We start from the raw sequence: 25,322 nt of genomic DNA on the forward strand, positions 1-25,322 counted from the left end.
TACTTTCGAAACGTTATTGCGTTTCTGTTGGTTGAAACAATTCATTGGAATATTTCTATTTGACAACTGATTCTTTATAGAGTGTCACGTAAAGGGGGCCGTGTACGAAGAATAAAAAGCAAAAAGCCTTCCGCAGAAAAGGAGTGAAAAAACAGGGGTGGCAGCATTGTCTCGAGAAAGACTGCTGCGCTCCCACACGAAAACTTCTGTCAACTGTTGACAGGAGGATGCACCCGAATGGGAAGCAAAGGCCATACGTGGCCATACAAAGGGAGAGAGAGAAAGAGAGAATTTGAAAACTCGCCTATTGGCAAGCGTATTGACACAAGCACCGGATCGGTAACATATAACATTATAGCGTTGAAGCTTTGACATGTTGGCAACATTTACTAGAATTATTTGTTTATCTATCGTCTATCAATTTTTCAACTTTGTGTAATCAAAAACAACTTTATTTTTGTTATTTCATGCTTTAAATAATTTATCACCATGGGATGCTGTGATTCTGAAGAAGATAAAACAGAGGAAATTACTGAACGGAAATGCACGGATGTTTTTTGGTTATGTTTATATATTTTATTTTGGTTTTTAATGGTAAATCATAAAAAATTCGGGTTAATGTGAAGTAAATGATTATTTTCTTCATTATAGGTGGTTATAGGTGCTTTTTCCCTGGTTTATGGCAACCCTCTGAGAATTATTAATGGATATGATTCTTTTGGTAATACTTGTGGTACAAAAAATAAGGCCATGGGAAATATGGCTCTTTCAGGAATCGACACAACTTTGAAACCCTATTTATTATTTTATGATGTACATCATCTGAAACAATCTCTGAAAATATGTGTTAAAGAATGTCCCAAAGAAACTCTGAAAACAGCACGGGATATAAATAAATATCACATGTCCGGTAATGACTTGTGTAGATATGATTTTAACTACAAAGATTTGGAAGATTCTACAGCAACTCCTCTAACCGCTCCATTTGGGCCATGTCCTAGTTTACCAATTTATAAAAGGTAATATTTGACTAGTTGTTGAAAGCATTTTTCAATAAGCAGAACAAGCAAAACTAGTCATCAGGATTTATATTGTTTGTTTGAAGGTGGTTGACAATGTTTCATGGTGAATTTCATTTATTCAGACTTATATGATATAAAATGATTTGAAATCCCTGAAAGAACCAATAAAATTGAAAGTTAAAATGAAAAGCTGAAAATAAAAATTATATTATGCAAAAAACCCTGAAAAGAAACTACAGTAAAATATAATACAATAAAAAAATTCAAAATGAACAATTAAAAAATTAAAATTGAATGATTTCAAGACAAGTTATTTCAGGACGTTTTGATTGTTAGTATCTACGATCGTCTTCGGGTGATGACTGTCATCACAAATGTTTATAATTTTTTGTGATTTGACTAAAGCTTTTGATTGCTTATACTTATTTTCATGAATTCAAAGGTCCCTGTATATATTGTTTTCAATCTTGCAAATCTCAGGTAGTTTGTTAGTACAACTTGTTTGTTTGAAGGTAGTTGACAGTAAAATACTAAAAAATTAAAATGGTTAGCTGATTACAGATTATTTCAGGTATTTCAAATAAATTCATATATTAGTCAATGGAAGTCCGAACTAATGAAATGTACAACTTGTTTGTCATACATAATACATTGATGCCCTGGTACACCTGAATACATTTGGCAAATTTTCACTTTTCTTCGATGATACCACTATTTCTTAGAATGAACCTGACGAAAATATTATTTGTGACACTATACACTCTATATTGTGTTGGTAAAAAATTGTTCGATACAAATCTACTGGTGCTTAATATACATGTACTGACTTCATGGTAATTCTGTATCTTCATTTCATTGGGAAAAACAGCATACAATCTACCAGATGCTATGCTGTGTGAAGGATTGCCTAAGAGGTGGGATATAAGGCTGCTAAATCTATTATGCACTCATTGAGTTCCATTTACAATAAGGAATCACATTTTGTTGAGAATGCTTTAAGCAACTCATACAAAAAAGAGCTGTTAGGCACTTTTTGTCTTACAAACTGCCTACCTGGTTCATAGTAATCAAGAAAGATAGCAATACCCTGTATGTGTATACAATATTAGATCTTCTCAAAGTCTGAAACTGTCATTACCAACCAACAGTATGAATATAAATAATTTCGTATTATTCAGGATAATACTTTAAGATTTTCCTATTATAGTCTATAAGAAGTCAATCCGAAAAGCTAAATAAAAAATTATTGGCATTACTCTTCACTACTGATAAAAAAATCTGTGTGGGTTTATAAAAAAAAAAATTACACCATATCATTGTATTATACCAACATACAGGGTGGGCCATCGAAAACTTGACATGGAGGTTTTGGGTACTAATCTTGCAAATTCTAAAAAAATGCTCAGACAGGTCGATTTTTATTGGGAGGGGGACAGTATTTTTTCCCCCAGCGTCGTCACTTCAACCCCGGAGCAGAGGGGTGAACAACCCTTGGAATTTTAATAGGGAACTGGGGACGAGTCTCACATCGTTTGAAAGATCTTGGAATTCTCTAAACAACGGTGTACATTTTTTTTAATTTGGACGAACGATAATCAATTTAGAGTTGAAGCGGAGGAGCCCCATCTTGTTGAAATATTAACAGATCCGATAATTACATTGGTACGGTTAAATTGCCTTCCAAAAACAATGGGCCAACAATAGGTTATCAAAAATACCAGCCCATTCATTTAATTTTTGTGGACGTTGAGGACGTGAGGATTTGAACCAGCACAATAGCGACAATTATGGCGATTAACTGTGTCATTTAGAAAAAAACATTCATCACTGAAGCAAATGTTGAAAACAAAATGTGAATTTTCAACCGCTCGTTCACTAACCAACTCGCAAAATTGCAAGCGTCGATCGAAATCATCTTCATTCAGTTCTTGCGTTAATTTAATCTTGTAAGGATGCATTTTGTGGGTTTTCAAAATACGCCGAATGCTAGTTCGTGACACCCCGGAAACAAATGCTAACTTTCTTGTGCTCAAAGTATAGTCAAGCTCAACATCTCCCAAAATTGCCATTTGTATCGCCTCATTTGTTACTGGTGGCTCAATTTGCCGTTTTTCATTTGCTACAGATCCAGTTGCGCGAAATTTTGTAATTAAATCGAAAACATAATGTAGATATCACTTTTAACATAAAAATGAGAAATAGAAACAGCATTTTCAACCATTTCTCAATTCTAATAGTCCTCTTATCAAAGAAGAACTAAAAAATTAACAAAAAAGTAGCGTGAAAAACAAATGAATGAGTTCCAAATACATTCCAACTGAGCAGTGGCGTACAACAATTTGTTGCTATTGACAATAATGACAAAGTTAATTACCGGAAAGAACTCTTTTAAATACGTCCAAATTGAAAAAAATGTACACCATTGTTTAGAGAATTCCAAGATCTTTCAAACGATGTGCGACTCGACCCCTATTCCCTATTAAAATTACAAGCGTTGTTCATCCCTCTGCTCCGGGGTTGAAGTGACGACGCTGCAAATGGGGAAAAACTATCCCCCTTACAACAAAAATCGACCTGTCTGAGTGTTTTTTCGGATTTGCAAGATTAGTACCCAAAACCTCCATGTCAAGTTTTCGATGGCCCACCCTGTATAATGAAACTGATAACGTTTGGTAATTATTTAGTTTTTATGTCATACGAATTGACATTGTATATAGTATACCAACCCAACATATAACACATAAGAGTTATATTATACCTAATACCTAATTATATGTTACTATGCCTAGCAAAACTTGTACCAATTATCATATTTTGATCATAATTAATGAAATTGCAATGTGGTTTTAGCAAATTTAAATGTGTTTTCATGTTTTATATTTTTAAAGTGTCTTATGCATTTTCATTTCGTAGACTTTGTCAATAATAAAACTAGGACCATAAAGTATATTTTTATTGATTGATTGCTACTCATATATTTTTCAGTTCACCAGTTTTGAATCGGTGCGTTCCATCCCAAATATCAGAAGCTACGAAAGCAGCATTGACCAATTTTTATGTGTTATTCAATAGTTGGGATGCAGTTGAACAAATATTGGGTGATTTATATAAGACTTGGAAAGAAATTTTGGGGTTAACATTTTTATCACTAGGTATGTTTCAATTTTATATAATGAAATGTATAACAGTCATTCAAATTCTTTACAGTTGTGTCGCTTCTCACTATCACCATGTTACACTGCCTTGCCCATCTGGTGTCATATTTTATAATGATCGGGTTTTCTGTAGCTGGTATAGCAGGTACGGCTTTTTTGTGGTATACCTATTTTGACATCAAGTATCACTTGGATAAAACCAGCAAGTTTATGCTGCTTTCCGAATCAGTCAGAAATGAAACAGCCTTTTTTTGGTTTTCAATAATTGCTACTATAATTACGGTAAGTAAAATGTTTTGCATGTTTCATGATATCAAGTATAGTGGGTTAAGATAAAAAATGTGTCTACAGTCTACAGAGTCTAAACGGGTCTGAGTTACGATCATTAGAGAAGTAAGCGACGAGATCATTTCTTATAAAAAAGTTCATGTAACATATTCCTCACTGTTTACGAGTAATTTGTAATCTTGTGATATTTCACAATAAAACCTTGTTTTTGTTACAATAAAACTTTATAAAAAAAACTTAAGGACCTTTATAATTTGGCAATAATAATCGGGATAGAAAGGTTTTAGCTTTCTACTTCTTCCAAACGGTTCATTTCAAAACGAGCTCTTTACAAAAATGTGTAGATCTTGCATAGAAGTTACAGTCAGACATAAACTGGCAGAAAAAGTCTTCTCGAAACAATTACTTTCGTATAAACATAAACAGCTACTTTTATAAGAACATTGAATTGTACAAAAAAAATATTTCCTATTCAGTTTGAACTCCGAATATTTCTTATGGAATTGTATTGTCAAAATAAAATACTAACTGTTGCCTGTATGTTCATTCTGAACACATTGACGTATATCCATGAGAATAGGAGGCAACTAGAGTTGAGATTGGAAGTCTATAATTATCATACTAGAAATAACCATATGCTCATCACCCAAAAACACCACCATGCAAAGTATTAGTCTCCTATGTTTGCTGGTATTCGTCTTTTTAATATACTGCCATATGATATGAAGACACTTTCACATCAAGTTTTTAAAAAACAGCTAAAAGTGTATCTGTCAGAAAAATGTTTCAACACAGTAGATGAATTTATACTTGATGTCAGATCGCTTTCATTGTGACGTATGCTGCTTGTGAAGTATCTGTCTTATTATATATCATTCACAGGATTGCTATACAAAATATTATATGAAAGATATAAAATTTCACTTACATGGAACACTGTCATCCTCAATAGCGGACATCCTATTGACTGTTCAGCACCAATCAATCTTATTATTTTTTTTTATTTCGCAGATAAGTACGTGTATGAAAATTAAAGGCGAATTGATCGTTACACTGTGTTACAAAAAAGCAAAGAATTGAACTGAATTAAATGTTTTATTATAAATGCAAAATACTAATGTTACATCTTTATGTAACTTTGGCCTTTGTTTCAGATCATTATTCTCCTAATAATTTTTTTTATGCGGAAACAAGTGGATTTTCTGGCAAATTTATTTAAGGAAACATCCAAATGCCTGATGCATCTTCCTGCACTATTCTTCCAACCAATTCTTACATTCATTGTGCTTGTATTATTCTTCATGTTTTGGATTTTTATAGTGGTAAGTTAATTAAACTGTAAAGAAATGAGAACATTTATTATAACTATTACTTTTTAATTTCAGTTGTGTTTAGCTACTGCGTCATACCCTGAAAAAAGCCACGTTATGCCAGCTCTAACAAATTCCAGTTCTGGTTTGTCAACTTCTATATTTTCTACCGAAAATCCCAAAGATATGAATGAAGACTCCATAGCAGACAAGATAAAAAGTAAATTTGTATGTTCAAATAAACCCTTTTTTTAATCTACCAATCAACTGTCCTAATTCTAAAAACTTCAGAGTTGTTTTAATCGTTGAGCTGTTTTTTTTTTCAAATTGAAACTTGAAATTAGATACTTTTACCTAACGAATTTGGTGAGTGATCTTCCCACCGCAATACCATTTGCAAAAAGACCTTTAAAGTCCAAAATCTGTTTGATTACTCTTCTGGTATTATTAGAAACAGGCTAAGCTTAATAATTATGGTTGAGAGATGACTACATGTGGACCTAATGTACATTTACAAAATACATCAAGATTAGATTCAGCCTCTTGTTATCATTGACAATAAACACACAGTTATGAACTTGTGTGTGAAAATTTACAAAAGCTGAGCAGTCAGCAAATTTGGTCAAGTTTATGGAAAAGAGAGTCTATGGTATACTAGCGCAATGTTATGTACAGCTTGTCAAATCTAGGAACAGATTTGAGAATTCTCACAATCTACCCGTTCTCTGATAGAGTATGCAATATTCGTCCAAATGATGGAATGACGTAAATTAGAGGCTCTGAATTCTGACTAATTTCATTTTCTAGATATATGTCTCACAAAATAATGTCGGAATATTGTGACACGTGGGGTTGCTGTTCCTCTGAACGTTTTCAAAACTTCATCTACACTCTCACTTGGCTTGCCCAAGAATGATTTCAAGTTCATCGATGTATAAACTTCGACTGGCTCCTCGTAATGCTTGTTTTCTTCGATTGTGTCTCTGGCTCAATGGTTTCACAATTTTTCACACCGAATATCCAGCATTTCCACCAATTTGTGAAACGTGGTTATTTAGGTAGCAAAAAACTGAAGTGACAAGAATTGTCTTCAAGTTCCTCCTAAAAGATAGTAAAGTGACATATTCTGTTAAACTTTTAGGTAGCTTGTTGTACAACCACCACCAAGACCTCTCCAGGAGTTTCCTGAGATGAAATCTTCCCCACACTGTTACTCTGGCAAAAGCTAAAATACCTTCTACCAATCCCTTACTTCAGAGAGGTCCTCATCCTGCTGCTTGGCACCTCAGCAAGATTAAAATCTAACCTCTTGTGATCGGAAGTCAGCATTTAGTGCTTTTACCCCCTTATATTGAATCATTTGTAAAACCTCACTCTACTGTATGTAGTGTGAGCATGGTGGTTTCCTTTACCTAGCTAGAGACGAATTGTTGTACAATATTTTCACTCCATTATATATATGAGTTCTTGATTTGACTACTTGTTGGAATAGTAACCTTTAATTGGCAAGTCTGTCTGGTATTGTGGTGAGGATGATAACTATAGGTACGTTTGTTCTTGTGTATGGAGGCATGCCAGTATAACTGCCTTTTGCCTACATTGCTTTTGGCTTGAGCCGTGGCTTTTCTCCTTCCTCCGCATGTCAAGAATCCTGCTGACTCATGGTAGTACCACCGCCGTTGGTTGTGTTCTCTATAATGTATTCTTGAGGGTGATTTGCGACAATATTAAAGGTTATCAAACTGTCATGTATGAAGATAGATTATATTCATTTAGTAACAAAGGCCAAAAGTTGATTTTCAGACAAGTCATTCTATTTCTTATTTTCAATATTTTCTTTGATAGATACTTAATTCTCAATTAGATTAGGTTTTATACTTGTTATGAATGAAGATTCGAATAGATACAGTCTATTGATTACAGATTAAGTGGGTCAAATTAATGAATGACTTCATTTATTGAAGGTTGAAGTCTGTTTTTACTTTTTTCATTCAATTTGATCATTATTGAATATATGATCAAAAATATTCATTGACACTGAAATGGTGCAATATAATATGATAATGTTAATGATGATGAAAATATTGAACCAAACTTTGAAAAAATATTAATGTCTTTTTCTTGCGGGAACATGTTAATTCGCAAATTCACTCTGACTTTTTTTGTAACTTACCAATATTATCATTTTTTTATGAGGAATTTCACTGTCTAATATATAAAATGATTTGAAATCCCTGAACCAACTAAAAAAAGAAGAATTAAAACTGAAAAGCTGAAAATAACAATTATATTAAGCAAAAAACCTGAAATGAAATAACAGTAAAATAAAATACAAGTGTGAATAGAAATAAAAATTAAAATAAAAATAAAAAGTTAAGAGATTCCAAGCCAAGTTAGTTCCCGACGTTTCGATTGCTAGTATCTACAATCGTCTTCGGGTGACGACTGGATTGATTCCTCCGAGAGATGACTAGTTATGGGTCGATCGAGTACTTTCACTTATCCCCGCTTTCCATTTTTTCCGCTTCACTGGTTGAGTGGGAGATGACCGTTTGGCGGGAGTTGGCCATTTTTCGCTTGATGATGGGTTTCCATATGTTGCGTATCTCTACGCTAGCTTGGCTGAATACGTTGTTGGACAACATGTATGCGGCTTCCTGGAATTTTCTCCTAAACCAATTCTTCTTACATCAGAACCTGCTTCAGATCCGGTAACATTTTCCGTAGCAGCCTCACGAAAACCAGGCCACCAAATGCGGACTGGTGGCATTTACCGCGAAAAATGGCCAACTCCCGCCAAACGGTCATCTCCCACTGAACCAGTGAAGCGGAAAATGGAAAGCGGGGATAAGTGAAAGTACTCGAACGACCCATAAATAGTCATCTCTCGGAGGAATCAGTCCAGTCATCACCTGAAGACGATTGTAGATACTAACAATCGAAACGTCGTGAACTAACTTGGCTTGGAATTTCTTAACTTTTTATTTTCATTTTTATTTCTTTATTTTTTGTTCTATTTACACTTGCATTTTATTTCACTATTATTTCATTTCAGGTTTTTTGCTATAATTGTTATTTTCAGCTATTCAGTTTTTAATTCTTCTTTTTTTAGTTGTTTCAGGGATTTCAAATCATTTTATATATCCGAACTAGTGAAATACATCATGAAACATTGTCAATCATCTTCAAACAAACATTTTTTATGAGGCTGTTGTATCTGTAATAAAATTTACTTTACAGTAACTGTTGTTGAATACATTGATGCATCTTGGGTGAAAGCAATGTGGTGGGTGTACATCATTGGTTTGATATGGACATCAGAATTTATCATGGCATGTCAGCAGATGGTTATAGCTGGATCAGTAGCTCACTGGTTTTACAGACATAAATATAAAGATAATGGACATCTCTGTTACGCCACTAGAAAACTCATCAATTATCATCTTGGCTCTGTGGCGCTTGGATCCTTAGTCATTACTATTTTCAAAATACCAAGGTTAATTTTAATGTATTTTCATGAAAAGTGAGTATGACTCAAACGTGATGAACCTTCCATTAAATAATATTTGCTTTTAGGTGGAAGATTGGGAAAGATAAGGGAAGTGAATGTGCATCTTGTGGGTTGAAATGTTGCATCTGCTGTTTTTATTGTCTAGAAAAGTTCATCAGATACCTTAATCACAATGCATATACAGTTATTGCAATAGATGGCTCAAATTTTTGTAAAGCTGCAGGAACGGTTAGTATTCATCACTAGTTTTCTATTTAATTTTGCCTTATTATGAGTTGTGCAGCATGAAAATTTCAATTCAGAATTCACAGTTTTCAAAATTTAATTAGAATATGTGAAAGGGAAAATGAAAATTTTGAACGTTTATTTTTCCTGGTGAAAACTGTTACAATTATAAATCATCAAAGACATACGGATTTTATTCACCTGAATAACGTGTTAAAGTCCTAGATCTGATTCAGCTGTTCTATGTCTTGGAAATATAATGAATGAGTAAAAAACATTGTTAATGTCTCTGATCAAAGTTGAGGGTTTTCAATAGTGTCCGACCGAAACCGAAAACGAATTAAGGCAGCGGTCTCAGTTTCGGCCTAAACTTCCTTAAAAGGATTATGTTTTGATGGAAAAATAAAGAAAACGTTATAACAATCAGTCAGTTTTGAGTTTTTTATTTTTGAATCACAACGTTATGCAGTCTTCGACATGTTTACTTATTGATAATCAACATAGCAAACCCTTATTTAAGAAAAAATATTAATTGCAACTTGAAAATACTTAAAATATTAAACATAAAATTACTTATTTAGGTTGTTACCTAATATCACAATAGGTACTTAATATTTATATAATAAACAAAGTAAATCACAAAGTAAGTCACGACATGATTAGGTACGTGGACGCGGCAAAATGTCTTCGTCGCTTGTATGAAATTCAATGCGCCGAACATGACCGATTACAGCGCGGGAACTCCCAAATGCAGTTTCGGTTTCGGTCGTAGTTTCGACAGGTTTGCCGCCGAAACCGAAATTAAACCGAAACCCGTTTTTTTGCCGAAACTCGACCGAAACCGAACTTTCGGTCGGACACTAGTTTTCAATATTAGAAACTGTAAAAAGATGAAATAGAACTTCTATTCAGAAGCATAGTATTGTTGAGATTATCTATATTTTTGTATAACGTTCATATATTTACTATATAGCAGAATAAAATAGGTTTTTGAGATATTTTGCTATTGAGATCAATTTTCAAACTGCAAATCTTAATTAGGGTTGGTATATCAGAAATGAAATTAGTGAATTTTAATATTTTGTTCTGGACAATATTCCAGTTGTTGGAAATGCTGGCCATATCAAATTCAAATTTAGAATTACACTTGGTTATTATTTTTTATATTAAGAAACAAAGATTGAATCAAATAAGAACAATCCTACTGAAGATATTAATACCAAATAATAACAAAGAATACAATCTATAACTATTGATTTGGGCAATTGTGAAATAATTTCTGATATGACTTTGATACCAAATGGCCTAAACACATTTCATATCAAAAATATAATAAATATAACTGATGGAATTGACAATTTTTGTCATAGTTTTGCTATAACTAAAAAAAATAACTGAAAATAAATTGTCCAACTTTAGTCTTATCAATATGGTAGATCTAGAAAGAATTGTTGGTTCTTTGAAAAGTAAAAGTGGTCCCCATGAAATTGTGTAGGACTTCTGAAGAAATGTTTTAGTGCCATGTAATCCATTGTTGAACATTATCAACAGTTCTCTAGAGAGAGGGGAAGTACCAACTGAATTAAAATTATCTACTATTATACTTATACCAAAAGGGCCAAATACAAACCATTTGGTATTAAGTATTTGGAGAGTAATAGGGTCCTATGTGAGTATCAATCGGGTTTTCGGAGTAAACATAGTAGTAAAACTGCGTTACAATGTGTTTTAACAGATTGGAAGAAAAGTGCGGGAAAGGATCAGTATACTATTGTAGTATTTCTTGGCCTTCAAAGGGCATTTGAAACTGTAGACTGATTAGAAAGATTAAAAGCGTACTTATTGATGGCACATTGAAATTTAAGGAACTTGCTAATCAAGTTATCAAAACAATAGCTTACAAAATCAACTATTTAAGAAGATGTTCCCCATATATGAGCCAGTGGTCTGAATTATTATTATACATCTCCATAATCCTTCTACATTTAAATTATTGTTCTACCATTCTGTTTTTTTCCAATCAAAATGAAATTGACAGACTACAGAAGATGCAGAATTGTTCTATGCAAATAATCTTGCAATGTTCAAAGATAACACCGATAGCAAATATGTTGCAAACCTTTCAATGGCTACCAGTGAAGAAACTCCTTGAGTACCAAACACTTATTTTTATTTTAAAAATCAAAATTGGACATTCACACGTATTATTCATTTTTTTCAAGCTTCATGTCTTCGAATACGAATTTCAACTTGTAAACTAGACTAATAAGACAATCACAGAATTTTTTTGTCATCTAACCGCCTCAACTGCAGATACCATAAGTACTATTGGACAGTTTTGATAACACCGGTGATAATAATAATAATCTTTATTGAAATAGGTAATCCTAATCTACATTCACAAAGTATAATCTTATATATAGTAATTAGCAGCTCCTTCGATAGTATTAATATATTTGTTTTGTTTTAAATTTAAACGTACACACTAGGTATTTACATTTCGAGTTATATTTTCCATTGTTTTGCTAAAAGAAAACCATTCAAGTACAGCCAAATACCATATTAATCATATACAATCCTACATATGAACCAATAAGAATGCTATCCCAATATACACTTATAGCCCGAAAGAAAATACATAGATTGATACCATTCACCTACAGCCAAATACCACAATAATCATATACAAACATACATATGAACCAATAAGTTATGCTATCCCACTACTCACTATACACTCATATCCCGTAAGAAGATACATATATTAATACTCGTATTGATACTAAAAATTATTAATCCTGATAGATATACAATACAACGATTTTACTTTTGCTGTAAATGGTTTATCATTTTTATTTTAAACTGTTGCAGAGTTTCTGATTTCTTTATATCATCTGGCAACCTGTTGTAAGCAATGAATCCCTTGAACACCAAGGTTTTAATATTGTAAGCTTTTGTTTGCCTAGTCACATGTAAGTTATGTTTACTTCTCGTATCATGCTGGTGAACTTGCGTATTGATAGTTATATATTTGTGAAAATATGATGGAAGAAGATTATGCAACATTTTGAAGATATAACTCATAGTTAAATAAATAAGTCTATTTTCTATTGACAGCCATTGTAATGTTCCCAACATCAATGATATTGGTGTATATCTGTTACATCTCAAAGTGATTCTCATTGCACGATTTTGAAGTTTTTGTAGTGATCTCATTTTATTGAGGTCAAAACCATACAATAAGGTCGGGCAATATTCGAAGTGAGGTTTGATAATTGTATTATATACGGTAATTCTTGAGCTCATACTCAAATGCTGAGATACCCTCGAAAAAAAATATAGTTTTTTGAGTATTTTTTTCTGAATATAATTGAAATGACCATTCGACGTTAAGTGGTTGTCAAGCATAAACCCTAAATATTTAAACTCTTGAACTAATTCAATTGTATTATTTTCTATTTTGATGTGAATTTCATTTATATCAAATTGTCTGTATTTAAATGGTGTGGCAATTATCATCCCCTTTGTTTTGTCTACATTCAGTTTCAATTTATTCATTTTGAGGTATTCTGTTATTCTATTTAAAGAATTATTCATCTTTTGTACGGCATTATTCAAATCTTTATCAGTTACTGATATTAACGTGTCATCTGCGAACAAGTGTATATAGTCACATTCATTGTAATGCTTTATGTCATTTATGTATAGAAGAAACAATAGCGGACCCAAAATGCTTCCTTGTGGAACTCCATGTTGCACTTCCAATGGAGCTGATAATGAATTACCAACTTTTGTTTGTTGTCTACCTGTTAAATAGTTGTTAATCCAATCAAGTACTTTTCCCCTTATGCCGTAGAGTTTCAGTTTTTTTAGGAGTATATTATGGTTAATGGTTTCAAATGCTCGCCTCAAATCCAAAGTGATGCACGAAATTCAATTATTCAACTTGACAATATGACAACTAGGATACCGTTTTTTCTAAACTGAGAAAAATGACCCATTGGTGTTCCTTTCAATTTTATTTATAGTTTTTCAATTAATAATTCGAGGGTAGGAATCCAATATTTTCCATAAATGTTTTTCTTATTTGTCTCTACAAATTTGTATTTTGTACAATATTAGCAAACCGTCCCTGCTCCGCACTGGTGCAATGCTGATACTGAATATACATATAAACGCGAGCCATCACTACTAATCCTAAAGTGCTATAGGGTGAAGCGCGGCATTCGACGCACTATTTATAGACATGCACCGCCGGCCCCCTGGCCGATACCGCCGCAACCGCTATGTCCCTGCATTTTAAATCTGTAATAGTGTCGAAAATATTCATTTAAATTACATGCTGTAAAGGGCCATATTGATCTATATTAAATGCACAATGTATGTAAGGTATTTATTTGGATAAGGATTAACACTATATTGCTTAAAATCGCTTCGCAAACAAGCTATTAATAAAAAATGGGTATTGTGGGTTATCCCTAAGAGATAGACATATACCATCAAGGACTTTTTGTAGACCTTTTCAAGGTGTACAATACTATAGTACATTATTTTGATCTATCTCGTAGGGTTCAGCCAAGGTGCAATGTAAGCGCAAAAAAATGGGTTTATTCACGACATCATATTAGAAACCTCTAAAATTATCAATGTTTCTCTACTATATTATGCATGTTATACAAATATAAACCTTCCTCTTGAATATATCTATTGAACAACCCCGCATCAAATTCCGTTGGGTAGTTTTAAAGATCTAAGGATACATAAGTACAGACAGCGGGAAGCGATTTTGTTTTATACTACATGGATCAATAAGTCCCGAGACTAACCCAGAGATGGCGCTCTTAGTAAACCAGTAACCACGTCTTTCTAGAGTACTAACCTTTGCTTGAAACGTGTCGAAATTTTAAGTCGATCGGACCAGAAACAGCTGAGTTATCGAGGTTAGAGTAAAGTCGTTTTGTAGTTTGTTTAAAAAATGGAAAAAACCGAGTTTCGTGTTCTGATAAAACATTGTTTTTTAATGGGTAAAAACACCGTGCAAGCGAAAGAATGGATTGAAAAATGTTACCCGGACTCTTGTCCATCAAAAGCAACGATTTGTCGGTGGTTTGCCGAGTTTAAACGTGGTCGTACCGACACAAATGACGCAGAACGCTCGGGTAGACCTGTGGAAGCTGTTACACCGGAAAATGTGAGTGAAGTGACAAAAATTGTTATGAAAGATCATAAAGTGAGATTGCTGAGATGACACAGATATCATATGGAAGTGTATTTACTATCCTTCATGAAAAATTGAGCATGAAAAAGGTTTTTTCTAAGTGGGTGCCGCGATTGCTTTCGATGGAACAAAAACAGCAACGAGTCGATGATTCAGAAAGCTGTTTATCGCTATTTACTCGCAACAAAAAAGATTTCTTGCGTCGTTACGTGACCATGGACGAAACATGGATACATCACTACACTCCAGAGTCAAAGCGGCAGTCATCTGAGTGGCGCACAGCTGGCGAAAGCCGTCCGAAACGTCCGAAAACGCAGCAGTCAGCTGGCAAAGTGATGGCGTCAGTTTTTTGGGATGCGCATGGCGTGATTTTCATTGACTACCTCGAAAAAGGTAAATCGATCAACAGTGATTATTATATTGACTTACTGGTACGTTTGAAGGAGGAAATCGCAAAAAAACGACCGCACATGCAGAGAAAAAAAATCCTTTTTCACCAAGACAATGCACCTTGCCACAGGTCGATGAAAACAATGGCAAAATTAAACGAATTGGGCTTTGATCTGCTTTCCCACCCCCCATACTCACCAGATTTAGCCCCCAGTGACTACTGGCTCTTTGCTGATCTTAAAAAAATGCTCCAGGGAAAAAGATTTGGCTCAAATGAGGAGGTCATCGCTGAAACTGAAACTTATTTTGAAGCGAAAGATACATTTTTTTATAAACATGGTATTGAAAAATTGGAAAAGCGTTGGAACCATTGTATCACCCTAAAAGGAGATTATGTTGATGAATAAAAAAAAAATTGTAAAAAAAATGTTGTTTTCATTGTTAGTCTCGGGACTTATTGATCCATGTGTTACTATGTATTGATATGTTTTTTGTAACTGCATATTTACATATTGTTTTCAGGCATTCGAGGTTTTGACATCACATGCCCTGCAAGTGGCGACAATAAATAGTTTAGGTGATTTTATCCTATTCTTGGGCAAGTGCTTTGTTACAGCTGTAACTGGATCTGTCGGTTTGGCTTTATTCAGGCGAAATTCGGATTTGAAGTTTTATGCTGCCCCCACACTATTGGTTTGCATTTTCGCCTTCTTTGTGGCCCACTGCGTACTATCCTTATATGAGGTGAGTTAAAGCCAAATTAGCAATAAAATTCGTCGATATTTTTTCACGTGTACTAAAATTTTAAAAAACTACATTAACAACAAAAATATATATTTTTATTTCAGATGGTTCTTGATACTGTTTACTTATGCATGTGTCAAAACGGGGAAGCTCCAGAAGGAATAGAAGTGCAGAATCTTGGAATCACTAATAACGGCAACGCAGCCCATACGGAAAATGTTGAACTAGAACATTTAGATAGGTAGATGTTAAACATGCTGCTCAAAATCTAATATCAACTAAAGTTAAGAGGAATCAACATTATATGCTTTGAGAACTAACATTCAGATAAAAAGGGAGGTGAATTTTTTTAGACAGTTGTTTCAAACAATTGGAATGTATTCAATACTTTTGTGATGTCACAATTCAATCGAAAAAGCTATTCCAATGGGTATTTTCATTGTTTTTTTGCATTGAATTTTTTGTTCATGTGGGATCTTTTACAATAGCGGAGAGTTGGTAAAGTGTTTTGAATATATGGTTTCCGGCCTCGTAATCCTCAAATGTCCTGTCGGTCAGACATTTCTATTGCTGATGTTATCTACCTATTATGTGATCACCGTATACAGTTGTTTTCATTACTATTTATAATGTTGATTAGCCAAATGTTTTTGAGTTGAAAATACTGGCTTTTTGACATTGGGTAATCTTATCAAGAAATTAGAAAAAGACAGGCACTACAACAAACACGATGCAGTTTTTAAGGAATGACTATTAGAAGACATCAATAAGGAAATTTATGAAAATAAGGATTATGCTGGAGCTCATTATCTTCTGACATGCTGATTAACGGAAAAACAGATTTTAAACAGAAGAACAGAAGAAACAGCCTGTTTTTGATGTTTCAGTAAAGCTGAAAAACCATCCTTCAATAAAGCAGTTTCCGATATTAAGATTTAAATAATAATATTACACTTAGGGGTTACAACAAAGATGGAGGTGAAATTATGTCCTGTCAAATATTCAGATAGCATTTCTACAAATGAGTTTTTGTGAAAAGGACAAAACTTTTTGAGATTTCTATAGTATAGCAAAGAAAAAAAAATTGAGTTGTTTCGCCATATGAGACTTGTCTTTGTAATCACTCCTATCCCATATTTGTTAGCAGTGATTGAGCACCATCTGAACAGAGGAAAAGAAAAAAATGCATCATTACAATAACTCAATATTTAACAAACGAAAGAAGAGCTTCTACGTACAACATTGTGTTGTGTCATTATTGCAAAAATTTAAATTGAGAAGATGGGAGTATACGTATACCCTTTTGAAAGAAGATGAATAATATGATTATTTTTTACAATTCCTCAGACTTATATAAAACAGAAAGCAGGGCACACTAAAAATCTTTGAAGGTTTGAAAAATCTCAGTCTCACAACAGTATTGAAGAAATTTTTATAAGAGGTAAATCCTATTTTTGATCCGATAGGTTTTGTGTGTCCAATGCTATATGTGCTCGAGAAATCTCCTTCAAAAATCTCAGAGTTTTGAAATTGGGTGGAATTCGGAAGTTCCAGAAAGAATGAAACAGAAATTCTTGTCATGCTGTCAGAGATAAACGTACATGTCAGTCTCAAAATTCCTTGATGGTTATTTCAAGAATCACCTGAAAACATCTCCAACTGCAGTTTTCTCCTCTTCTGTGATGCTAGTAAAGATGCTTACAGTGCAGCATGCCTTTGCAGTAACAACTCATACAAACTATACATATACATATAACTGTTTCAAGCCAAGATCAGTTTCTGTGCCTTGAAAACCGTGTCCATCCACGCTCAGAACTATTGGCAACAGCGGCGGCACGTCAGAGGAGGCAAGGGAGGCTCAGTCTCCCCATAAAATTTGAGGCTATTCATCGCAATAAATTAGTAGATATTGACAAAAAATTATGATCATTTTTTTCTAAAAATGCTTGGGTATCATTACTTTACCATTAATTTTAAATATAAATACATCATAGGCCCGAAAGAACACTATCACTCACTACGTAGTACGTACCACACTGTGCCCTGCATCAACAAACGTGAAACGCATCGCCCATGAACGAATAACGAATAAACCAATCAACCCGAAATAATAAATGCCATACGTTGCAAGGGAGCCAAGCCTCCGACCGCTTTAAAAACACAAGCTCCGTGAGACCAAACCAATCAGAGACATATGTCCCGATTTGTAATTTCAGTTGCGGAAATTTTAGCGTTAGAGGAGGCTAGCCTCCAGTTGGTCTCCGTTAGTGTAAGACTGCGTTTGTTTTTTATTTAATTATTCGAACGGGATGCCGTGACCGAGACCGGGACTGAAAAATATTTCGGTAAATCGTTTTAGTGTTTCTTTATAATATTTATTATTTGTGTATAAAACAGGCAGTACTGTATTATAGCAGTGCTTTTTGGTAATATTTTTAATGTGTTTTTAAAGTGTTTTCTTTCAATTTCAAGGTGTTTTCAGGTTTTCACTTTTCGGTAAGTTTTTTTTTCCATTTATTATGGATAAAAAATCTGACGATATAGTCGATTGGTTGCTGACAAATAATTTTAAGTCTTTATCTCATGATAATAAATTTTACATTATTAAAACTTTGGGAAGGCCTCAACCAAATTTGATTTCAATTAAGGCGTCAGATAATCGACAAAATCAAGGATTTAATATTAGTTGGTACAATAAATGCGATTGGTTAACTGGCTCCATTAAACAAGAAAAACTTTTTTGTTGGCCCTGTGTCTTATTTTCCGTACAAACCGAATACCAAACGTGGTCTAAAACAGGATACTCCGATTTAAAAAATTTACCTCGTTCTACAGAAAGACATTTTAAACCTAAGGAGCATATATTTTCGTCTTGTAAATTAAAATTGTTTAGCAAACAAAATATAGCAACAGCTTTAGGTATAGCTCAAAAAGAGGCCATAATTTATTTGAATAATCAGGTTAGGGAAAATCGGCCGAATTTAAAAAGGCTTATCGATATTACGATTTATTTGGGTTCCCAAGAATTAGCTTTTCGCGGACACGATGAAACCGAAGATTTGATTAATCGCGGCAATTACAAGGAACTTTTAATGTTTTGGGGCAAATATGATTCACAATTTGGCACTTTTTTAAACAGTAGCATTTTTTCGGGCACCTCAAAAACCATCCAAAATGAGCTTATAGACAGTGTGGCATATATTATTGAGGAAAATATAAGCAAGGAGATTGAAAGTTTTATTTTTGCATGGGAAATGAATCAAACTACCGATATTACCTCACAACTTACATCGTTTACACACACAACTTTACAACTCACAACTTTCAATTGTTTTTAGATATGTCAAAGATGGTAATGTGGTAGAACGTTTCATGGGTTTTCATGATGTTTCACCTGGGCGCACAGCTGACGATATATTTAATTTTTTAATTCGTACGTGTGACACCTATAATTTTAGGCAAAAGTTAATTGCGCAAACTTATGATGGGGCTGCGGTCATGGCCGGCCATTTAAATGGTTTACAAATTAAAATAAAGTCCATAGCTTCTCATGCACTTTTTACGCATTGTCATGCCCAAGCCCTAAATTTAGTATTAAGCAAAGCGTGCAACAACATAAAATATTGCCGAGTATTTTTTTCAAGTTAATTTGGATTTTCGGCATTCTTTTCAAAATCCACCAAAAGAAGCCAAGTTTTAAATGAAATGTGGTAGCCGAATGCCAACTTTTGCTGCTACGCATTGGAATTCTACATCTAGAGCAGTAATTTCAGTGCATTAAAACAAAGACAAATTGATTGATGTCTTTGATTTTATCCTAAACAGTGACGATTTTAAACCCGACGACCAAAGTCTTAGGGAGGCGAGAGGTTCCAAATATATTTTAAATGATCACGAGTTTTGTTTCTTGTTAGAAATATTTAAATTAATATTTGAACATACCGACGTTGTTTTTTCTATTCTTCAAAATAAATCAACAGATATTAATTACTCAATACAACGGTTAAAGAATTTAACAGAAATTTTGATGAATAGAAATAACGATACATTTTTTAATAATATTTTCGAATCAATTGATTTAACTCTCGGACCGCCGGCGCCGAAAAAAAGAAAAACCAATTTAGACTTACCCGATTTGAGACAAAATTATAAACATATTTATAATAAATTATTGGACACCTTTTTAATGCGAATCAGAGTTAGATTTGAAGATTTACTTGAATTAAACTACTTTGATTTGTTATTGTTTGAAAAATTTTCGCCCTATACCAAAGATTTTCTCCAAAAACTTTATAACGACTTAATAGCTCAGTATCCATTTTTCGATGTTATTCTACTGAAAAATGAATTAATCGTAATGTACAGCGACCCTCAAATGTTTCAAAATTGCAAGTCTCCTTCAGATTTATTAAATTTTATGTTGAAAAATAAAAAATTAATAATGGTTTATATTAAATAACTCAAAGACAATCATTTTTCCTTGTTTTTGTTTTTTCAACGGTCAGTTTTATACGTATAATTTTCGGCAATTCACAATTTTTGTTTGCATTTATGCAAATATTACGTATTTTGCTTTAAATAGATGCGATACCACAAAAAATTTTCGCGCCTCCGGCGAGCTTTTCTATGTGTATATAGTCTTTATGACTTTAGCGTCCCCTGTTCTCCAATGCACGAGCCGTCACTGATTGGTAGTTATAATTAGAGCATGATGATATCATCAATATTGAAATTCTTTGAAGTAGAAACAAATTATTGCTGGTCGGATTACACTACTGTATTTTCTTGGATCAAGCAAAAGAAGGGAAACTTTTGTCTGGAACAAGGTTCACTAAATATGCACATTAACTGGTTCCATGTACCCGAAAAAAGCAATCCTGAAGATTTACCGTCATTAGGATGTTTCCCAAAACAGGTTCTGCAGTCTTGGTGGTGGGAGGGACCAAACGGTCTTTATGAGAGTGCCTCTCGATGACCAGAACAAAGACCATCTAGTGGATGAAGAGTCTGTTTGGATGGAAAAATTTGTTAATGGAACAGATAAGTCACACATGGTTATACAGATATTTTTCCAAGTATTCATCTGTTTGGATGGAAAAATTTGTTAATGGAACAGATAAGTCACACATGGTTATACAGATATTTTTCCAAGTATTCAAAAACTTTAAATATGGTTGGATGAATTGGGCATTTTATATGTAATTGCGTATTCAAGTATTCAAAAACTTTAAATATGGTTGGATGAATTGGGCATTTTATACGTAATTGCGGATATAAACTGATTAAAAAGTCAGGCCAATTTGAAGTGGATAACATCAAAAAAGCAGAACAAACAGAGACAAAACTTGTTCAAAGATGTTTAAGATGCAAAACTCGAATCATTAGCATTCGAGGATAAGTTTTGTATCCCTAGACTACGAACAAAAATAACAGCACGAGATGATTCTCACGATTTTTGCTCAACGATGATTTTATCATAAAAGCACCTCGTAGTGAACCTCATATCTCATTAGTTTCAAGTTTAGTGAAAATCTCACAATTTGTTGTGAGATTTTCACTAAACGGTTATACAAAAACGCGACACAATAAAGTGTTTTTTTGAGTACTTTATGAATTTTCATCAAGTATCGGCCGATAAAAAAAATGACATCATAAACTTTGGATTATTAGTCGAAAAAAATCGATAAGATCAGTAATCTCAAAGTGTGTAAGATGCCCGAAGAACAATATGCCACATTTAGTAGCCCCCATCTCCTGGTTTTTGAAGATATTGTATTTTCATTAGCCCATCCATTTTATATAAAATGAAATAGTAAAGTTTATATAAGCATTTTTACATGCCCTGAATACTAATCTGTCCATCTTGAGCTACTTACTTTCATGTCTATCAAAAGTTATTTGCAAGCTTCATGAAGATTCATAGTCAAAAAAAGCAGGCCTTGTGTGATGTACGGCGATAATTGAAAATATTTTGTGGGTGCAAACATGCGTTTTCCAATTTGAACTGGAACACAATAAAGTTACAGTAGGTTCATTAGAAACCAGTCTTGGATGAAATAGATGTAAAAGAATCCCAGAAGAGGGGTATAAGTAAAAAAAACAGAGATGCGATTTGAAACACATCCAGTCACATCCACTTCAATAAACTCATTTTGATATGGTCAGACATTTGCTTTCGAAGATTTATTTAAACTAGATGTCTAAAAAAATTCAACTTCTTTGTATAGTATGGTATAAAATACATCTGTGCTTGATGGGTGTTGAAATTAAAATACCCGTCTAGTTACTATTCAAAACATGGTTATAAATGCATTTTATTAGTTCGGACTTCCATTGTATAATACCATATAAATTGCAGTTTTTTTTTGCTTAATGTAATTGTTATTTTTCAGCTAATTTCTGTTTCATTTTTTACAGATTCTTTCAGGTATTTCATATCAATTTATATCATATTGGACAATGGAAGTCCGAACTAATGAAATGCACCAAGAAACATCAACTACCTTCAAACAAACATGATTAATGATTATAAATAATTTTTTATTTTACTAAAGGTGAAATCTTTAAAAATTGTTTGGTGAATTCAAACCTTTTACTCTTAGCTTTTCACTTTCAATGTAGCATAAATGTTTAGTACAAGTTGTTCACTGAAAACATATACAACCATATTCTTTTAGAGACTTTTTTATATTTATTAATTCATTCGACAAAGACTCTAATAATTGAATGAATTATTTCTGCAGGAATTTACATAATGGTGAATGTTCCTCAATTTGGGTTATTACAGCAAATGCAAGTTTGAAAATAAAGTTGAGTTCAATTCACGAGTTTTTCAAATTCACTTCAAAAAGTATTCAAATTGATGTTTCAAATGTTGGGTTTTAATTTTTAAAGGGATTTGTTTCTAATTCACATATTGGCAACAGCGCCTAGAATTTATACCTACCTAGATATTCTACTTTAAAAAAGGAAAATTATCTTTATGAATCAACAATTAAGGCAAAATATAAATTATAGTTTAATACCACCTCCACAAGCCACATAAACAACAGTTGTTTTGTTATTTATTTATATAGAGGAAGATAGGTTAGGTGCACAAAATATCATATGTCACAGAATGTCTGGGAACTCGGAACATAAGTAAACAGAATAGCACGCCTCTGAAATATGTCATCTTTGTTTGTCTCATACAGCTAACAGATTCATTGTCCTTTATTAGCTATAATCGATGTTGCCAAATTGTGAAATAGAAACGAATCCCTTTAAATGTTGAATGCATTATTTCATTCCTCTTTTTTAAGTATTTAAATAATTTTTCAAAGAAAAAGGTTGAAATGATAAGTTTAAAATGCGTTGTTTTAGAGCTCCTTTATGAAAACTACTTAATTTTCGTCAGGAGGAACATTCCCCAATTATATAGTTTATATTCCAATCGTTCATGTCAAGAAAAGATCTTCCAAGATGCAGTATATACTAAAATCTTTCACAATTATTATTTTCAGTCTTTTTTTCTTGAATTATTTTTATAACATTCTAGCCACCAAGGAAGATTTTATATTATGGTATTCGTGAATATTAACACAATTACGTAGTTTTTTAGTATTTTAATACAGTAGAAACTCACTAACGGATTATTAGAATGTTCGGATTACTGGTTATAGAGAAAACATCATAAGAAATGAAATAGTGTCTTATATTTCCGTTTACTTGACATTTTTAACTACACAATATTCTAACTTCAAAACAACAGGTAAATACGTAATCACGTGCACGTGATGAGTTTTGAGGTTCGACTGCTAGACGACAACACGGCGCATAGGCGGACCGGATTATTGTAGGTATCAGTTTATTGAAGTGACGGATTAGTGAGATTCTACTGTACTTTGCATAATCCGTCCTTTGCTTCAGATCATTCAGTTATAAGTAAATTTAAGATAATAATATTTTCACTAGTTGTTTGTTTTATTATTGAAATGACACATTGAATAAAAATTAATTTTGTATTTCAGTGAGGTGATGAAAAATATTTTTATATGTAACAGCAAAACAAAATGTTTAGTAAATAATAGTATTTAATATTATTTATACAAAGATTGTAGAATAATTTTGTGTTTTTATCGATGATCAGAATAAACGTCACAATTTTGTTTACATTTGACTGATATTTTTATTTATTTATTTACGGGTTCAAAGCCCATTTCACGCGCTACAATTTAAAAATGGAAAGAAGCTACACACAATACCCAATTCAAAAGTACAGAGAGAATCAAAAAATTAAAAGTATATATATGAAACTAGTCAAATTATAAAAATACAACCAATAAACGAATACATATGAAAATGTCACTAGATTACATGTTCTATTAGAAAGATGTTTGCAAAAACTTCTTATATTTTTTTTATTGAAAATATAACAACAGTGTACAGTTCAACATAGTCAAGACACTATAAATATAAAATATGTTGTTATTCTCCCCAATCAGAAAAAATGCTGGTCTCGGGATTCACAAACATTCAACATGACAAGTGAAACACAAAAACTAGTAAACCACTACAAAGCTAATAGTATCAACGTATCAGACATGTGCTTTGAGGCTAAGATGTTCTTTTAAACTATTGATGAATGAACTATAGCCCGGCAACTCACGTATGTGGACAGGTAATTCATTGAAGACTTTTATAGCCTGTGTAAAAGGATTGTATAATCCTTTGTTCGTTCTTACCATGCTCAGGTGTAAGTCATTTCTACCCCTTGTATTATACTCATAAAACTGGTTGTTGACTAGTAGATCGTTGTTGCTTTTGATTCTTTTGTTTTTCATTTTATATATGTTCTTGCATTGCTCAAGTTCAAGTAGATATTTAATCGGGTGTAGTTGAGTCTGTGAGAATAAATCATTTGTGTGGGTTCAAAATGGAATTTGAAATAATTTTTTTTATTGATTTATTTTGTAGTGCTTTAATTAGTAATGCCACAATTACCCCATACAATTAACAGATACCTAAGTTTCGCCAATATATATGCAGTGTAAACAAAGTATTTATTACTGAAGCTCAAGTAACTGGAACACCTATATAGAGCTCCTAACATTGTTACGATTTTATCATTAATATGTTGTGTCCTGACCGAATAACAAAGTCCATTACTCTTGTCTTTATTATAGTTTCAATAATTTTAAAGAATGTGCACACAATTTTTATAGGTCTATAATTTTCTTTTTGTTATCACCACTTTTAAATATTGGTATTACTTTTCCAGTTTTCAGTATCTCAGGAAATATCCCCGCTTTGAAAATATCGTTTATCAAATTAATGAGTATGGAAATGACATTTTTTTAAAATTAATATTATGTCTTTAACGGATATATTGTCGTGCCCGCTGCAGAGTTTTTATTGAGTGCAACTATAACTTCAGATACCTCTTTAGCATTGGTTTCCATTAGGAATACTGAGTTGCCA

General features: G+C 32.9%; 1 protein-coding gene across 1 annotated transcript; it reads left to right on the forward strand.

Moving 5' to 3' along the window:
- Positions 1 to 349: 349 nt before the first annotated feature.
- Ctl1 (choline transporter-like protein 1) lies at positions 350 to 24,019 on the forward strand. The gene is made up of 10 exons (XM_023158242.2): positions 350 to 594; positions 652 to 1,019; positions 4,008 to 4,174; positions 4,230 to 4,459; positions 5,620 to 5,787; positions 5,851 to 5,995; positions 9,016 to 9,298; positions 9,352 to 9,514; positions 15,642 to 15,863; positions 15,968 to 24,019. The coding sequence occupies exons 1-10, from the start codon at positions 490 to 492 to the stop codon at positions 16,106 to 16,108; spliced, it is 1,992 nt and encodes a 663-aa protein (XP_023014010.2). The 5' UTR covers positions 350 to 489; the 3' UTR covers positions 16,109 to 24,019.
- The last annotated feature ends 1,303 nt before the right edge of the window (positions 24,020 to 25,322 follow it).

This window comes from Leptinotarsa decemlineata, unplaced genomic scaffold, assembly GCF_025532065.1.
Source record: "Leptinotarsa decemlineata unplaced genomic scaffold, Ldec_3_MD MMD2_tig00000251_RagTag_RagTag, whole genome shotgun sequence".
Classification (NCBI taxonomy): Eukaryota; Metazoa; Arthropoda; class Insecta; order Coleoptera; family Chrysomelidae; genus Leptinotarsa; species Leptinotarsa decemlineata.

What these genes read in the sequence shown, in the direction of transcription:
- Ctl1 (XM_023158242.2), top strand. Translation starts at nt 490, where the DNA reads ATGGGATGCTGTGATTCTGAAGAAGATAAAACAGAGGAAATTACTGAA. An exon ending in GTTAACATTTTTATCACTAG is followed by an intron (nt 4,175 to 4,229) that starts GTATGTTTCAAT and finishes AATTCTTTACAG; the next exon opens with TTGTGTCGCTTCTCACTATC. An exon ending in TTTGTAAAGCTGCAGGAACG is followed by an intron (nt 9,515 to 15,641) that starts GTTAGTATTCAT and finishes TATTGTTTTCAG; the next exon opens with GCATTCGAGGTTTTGACATC.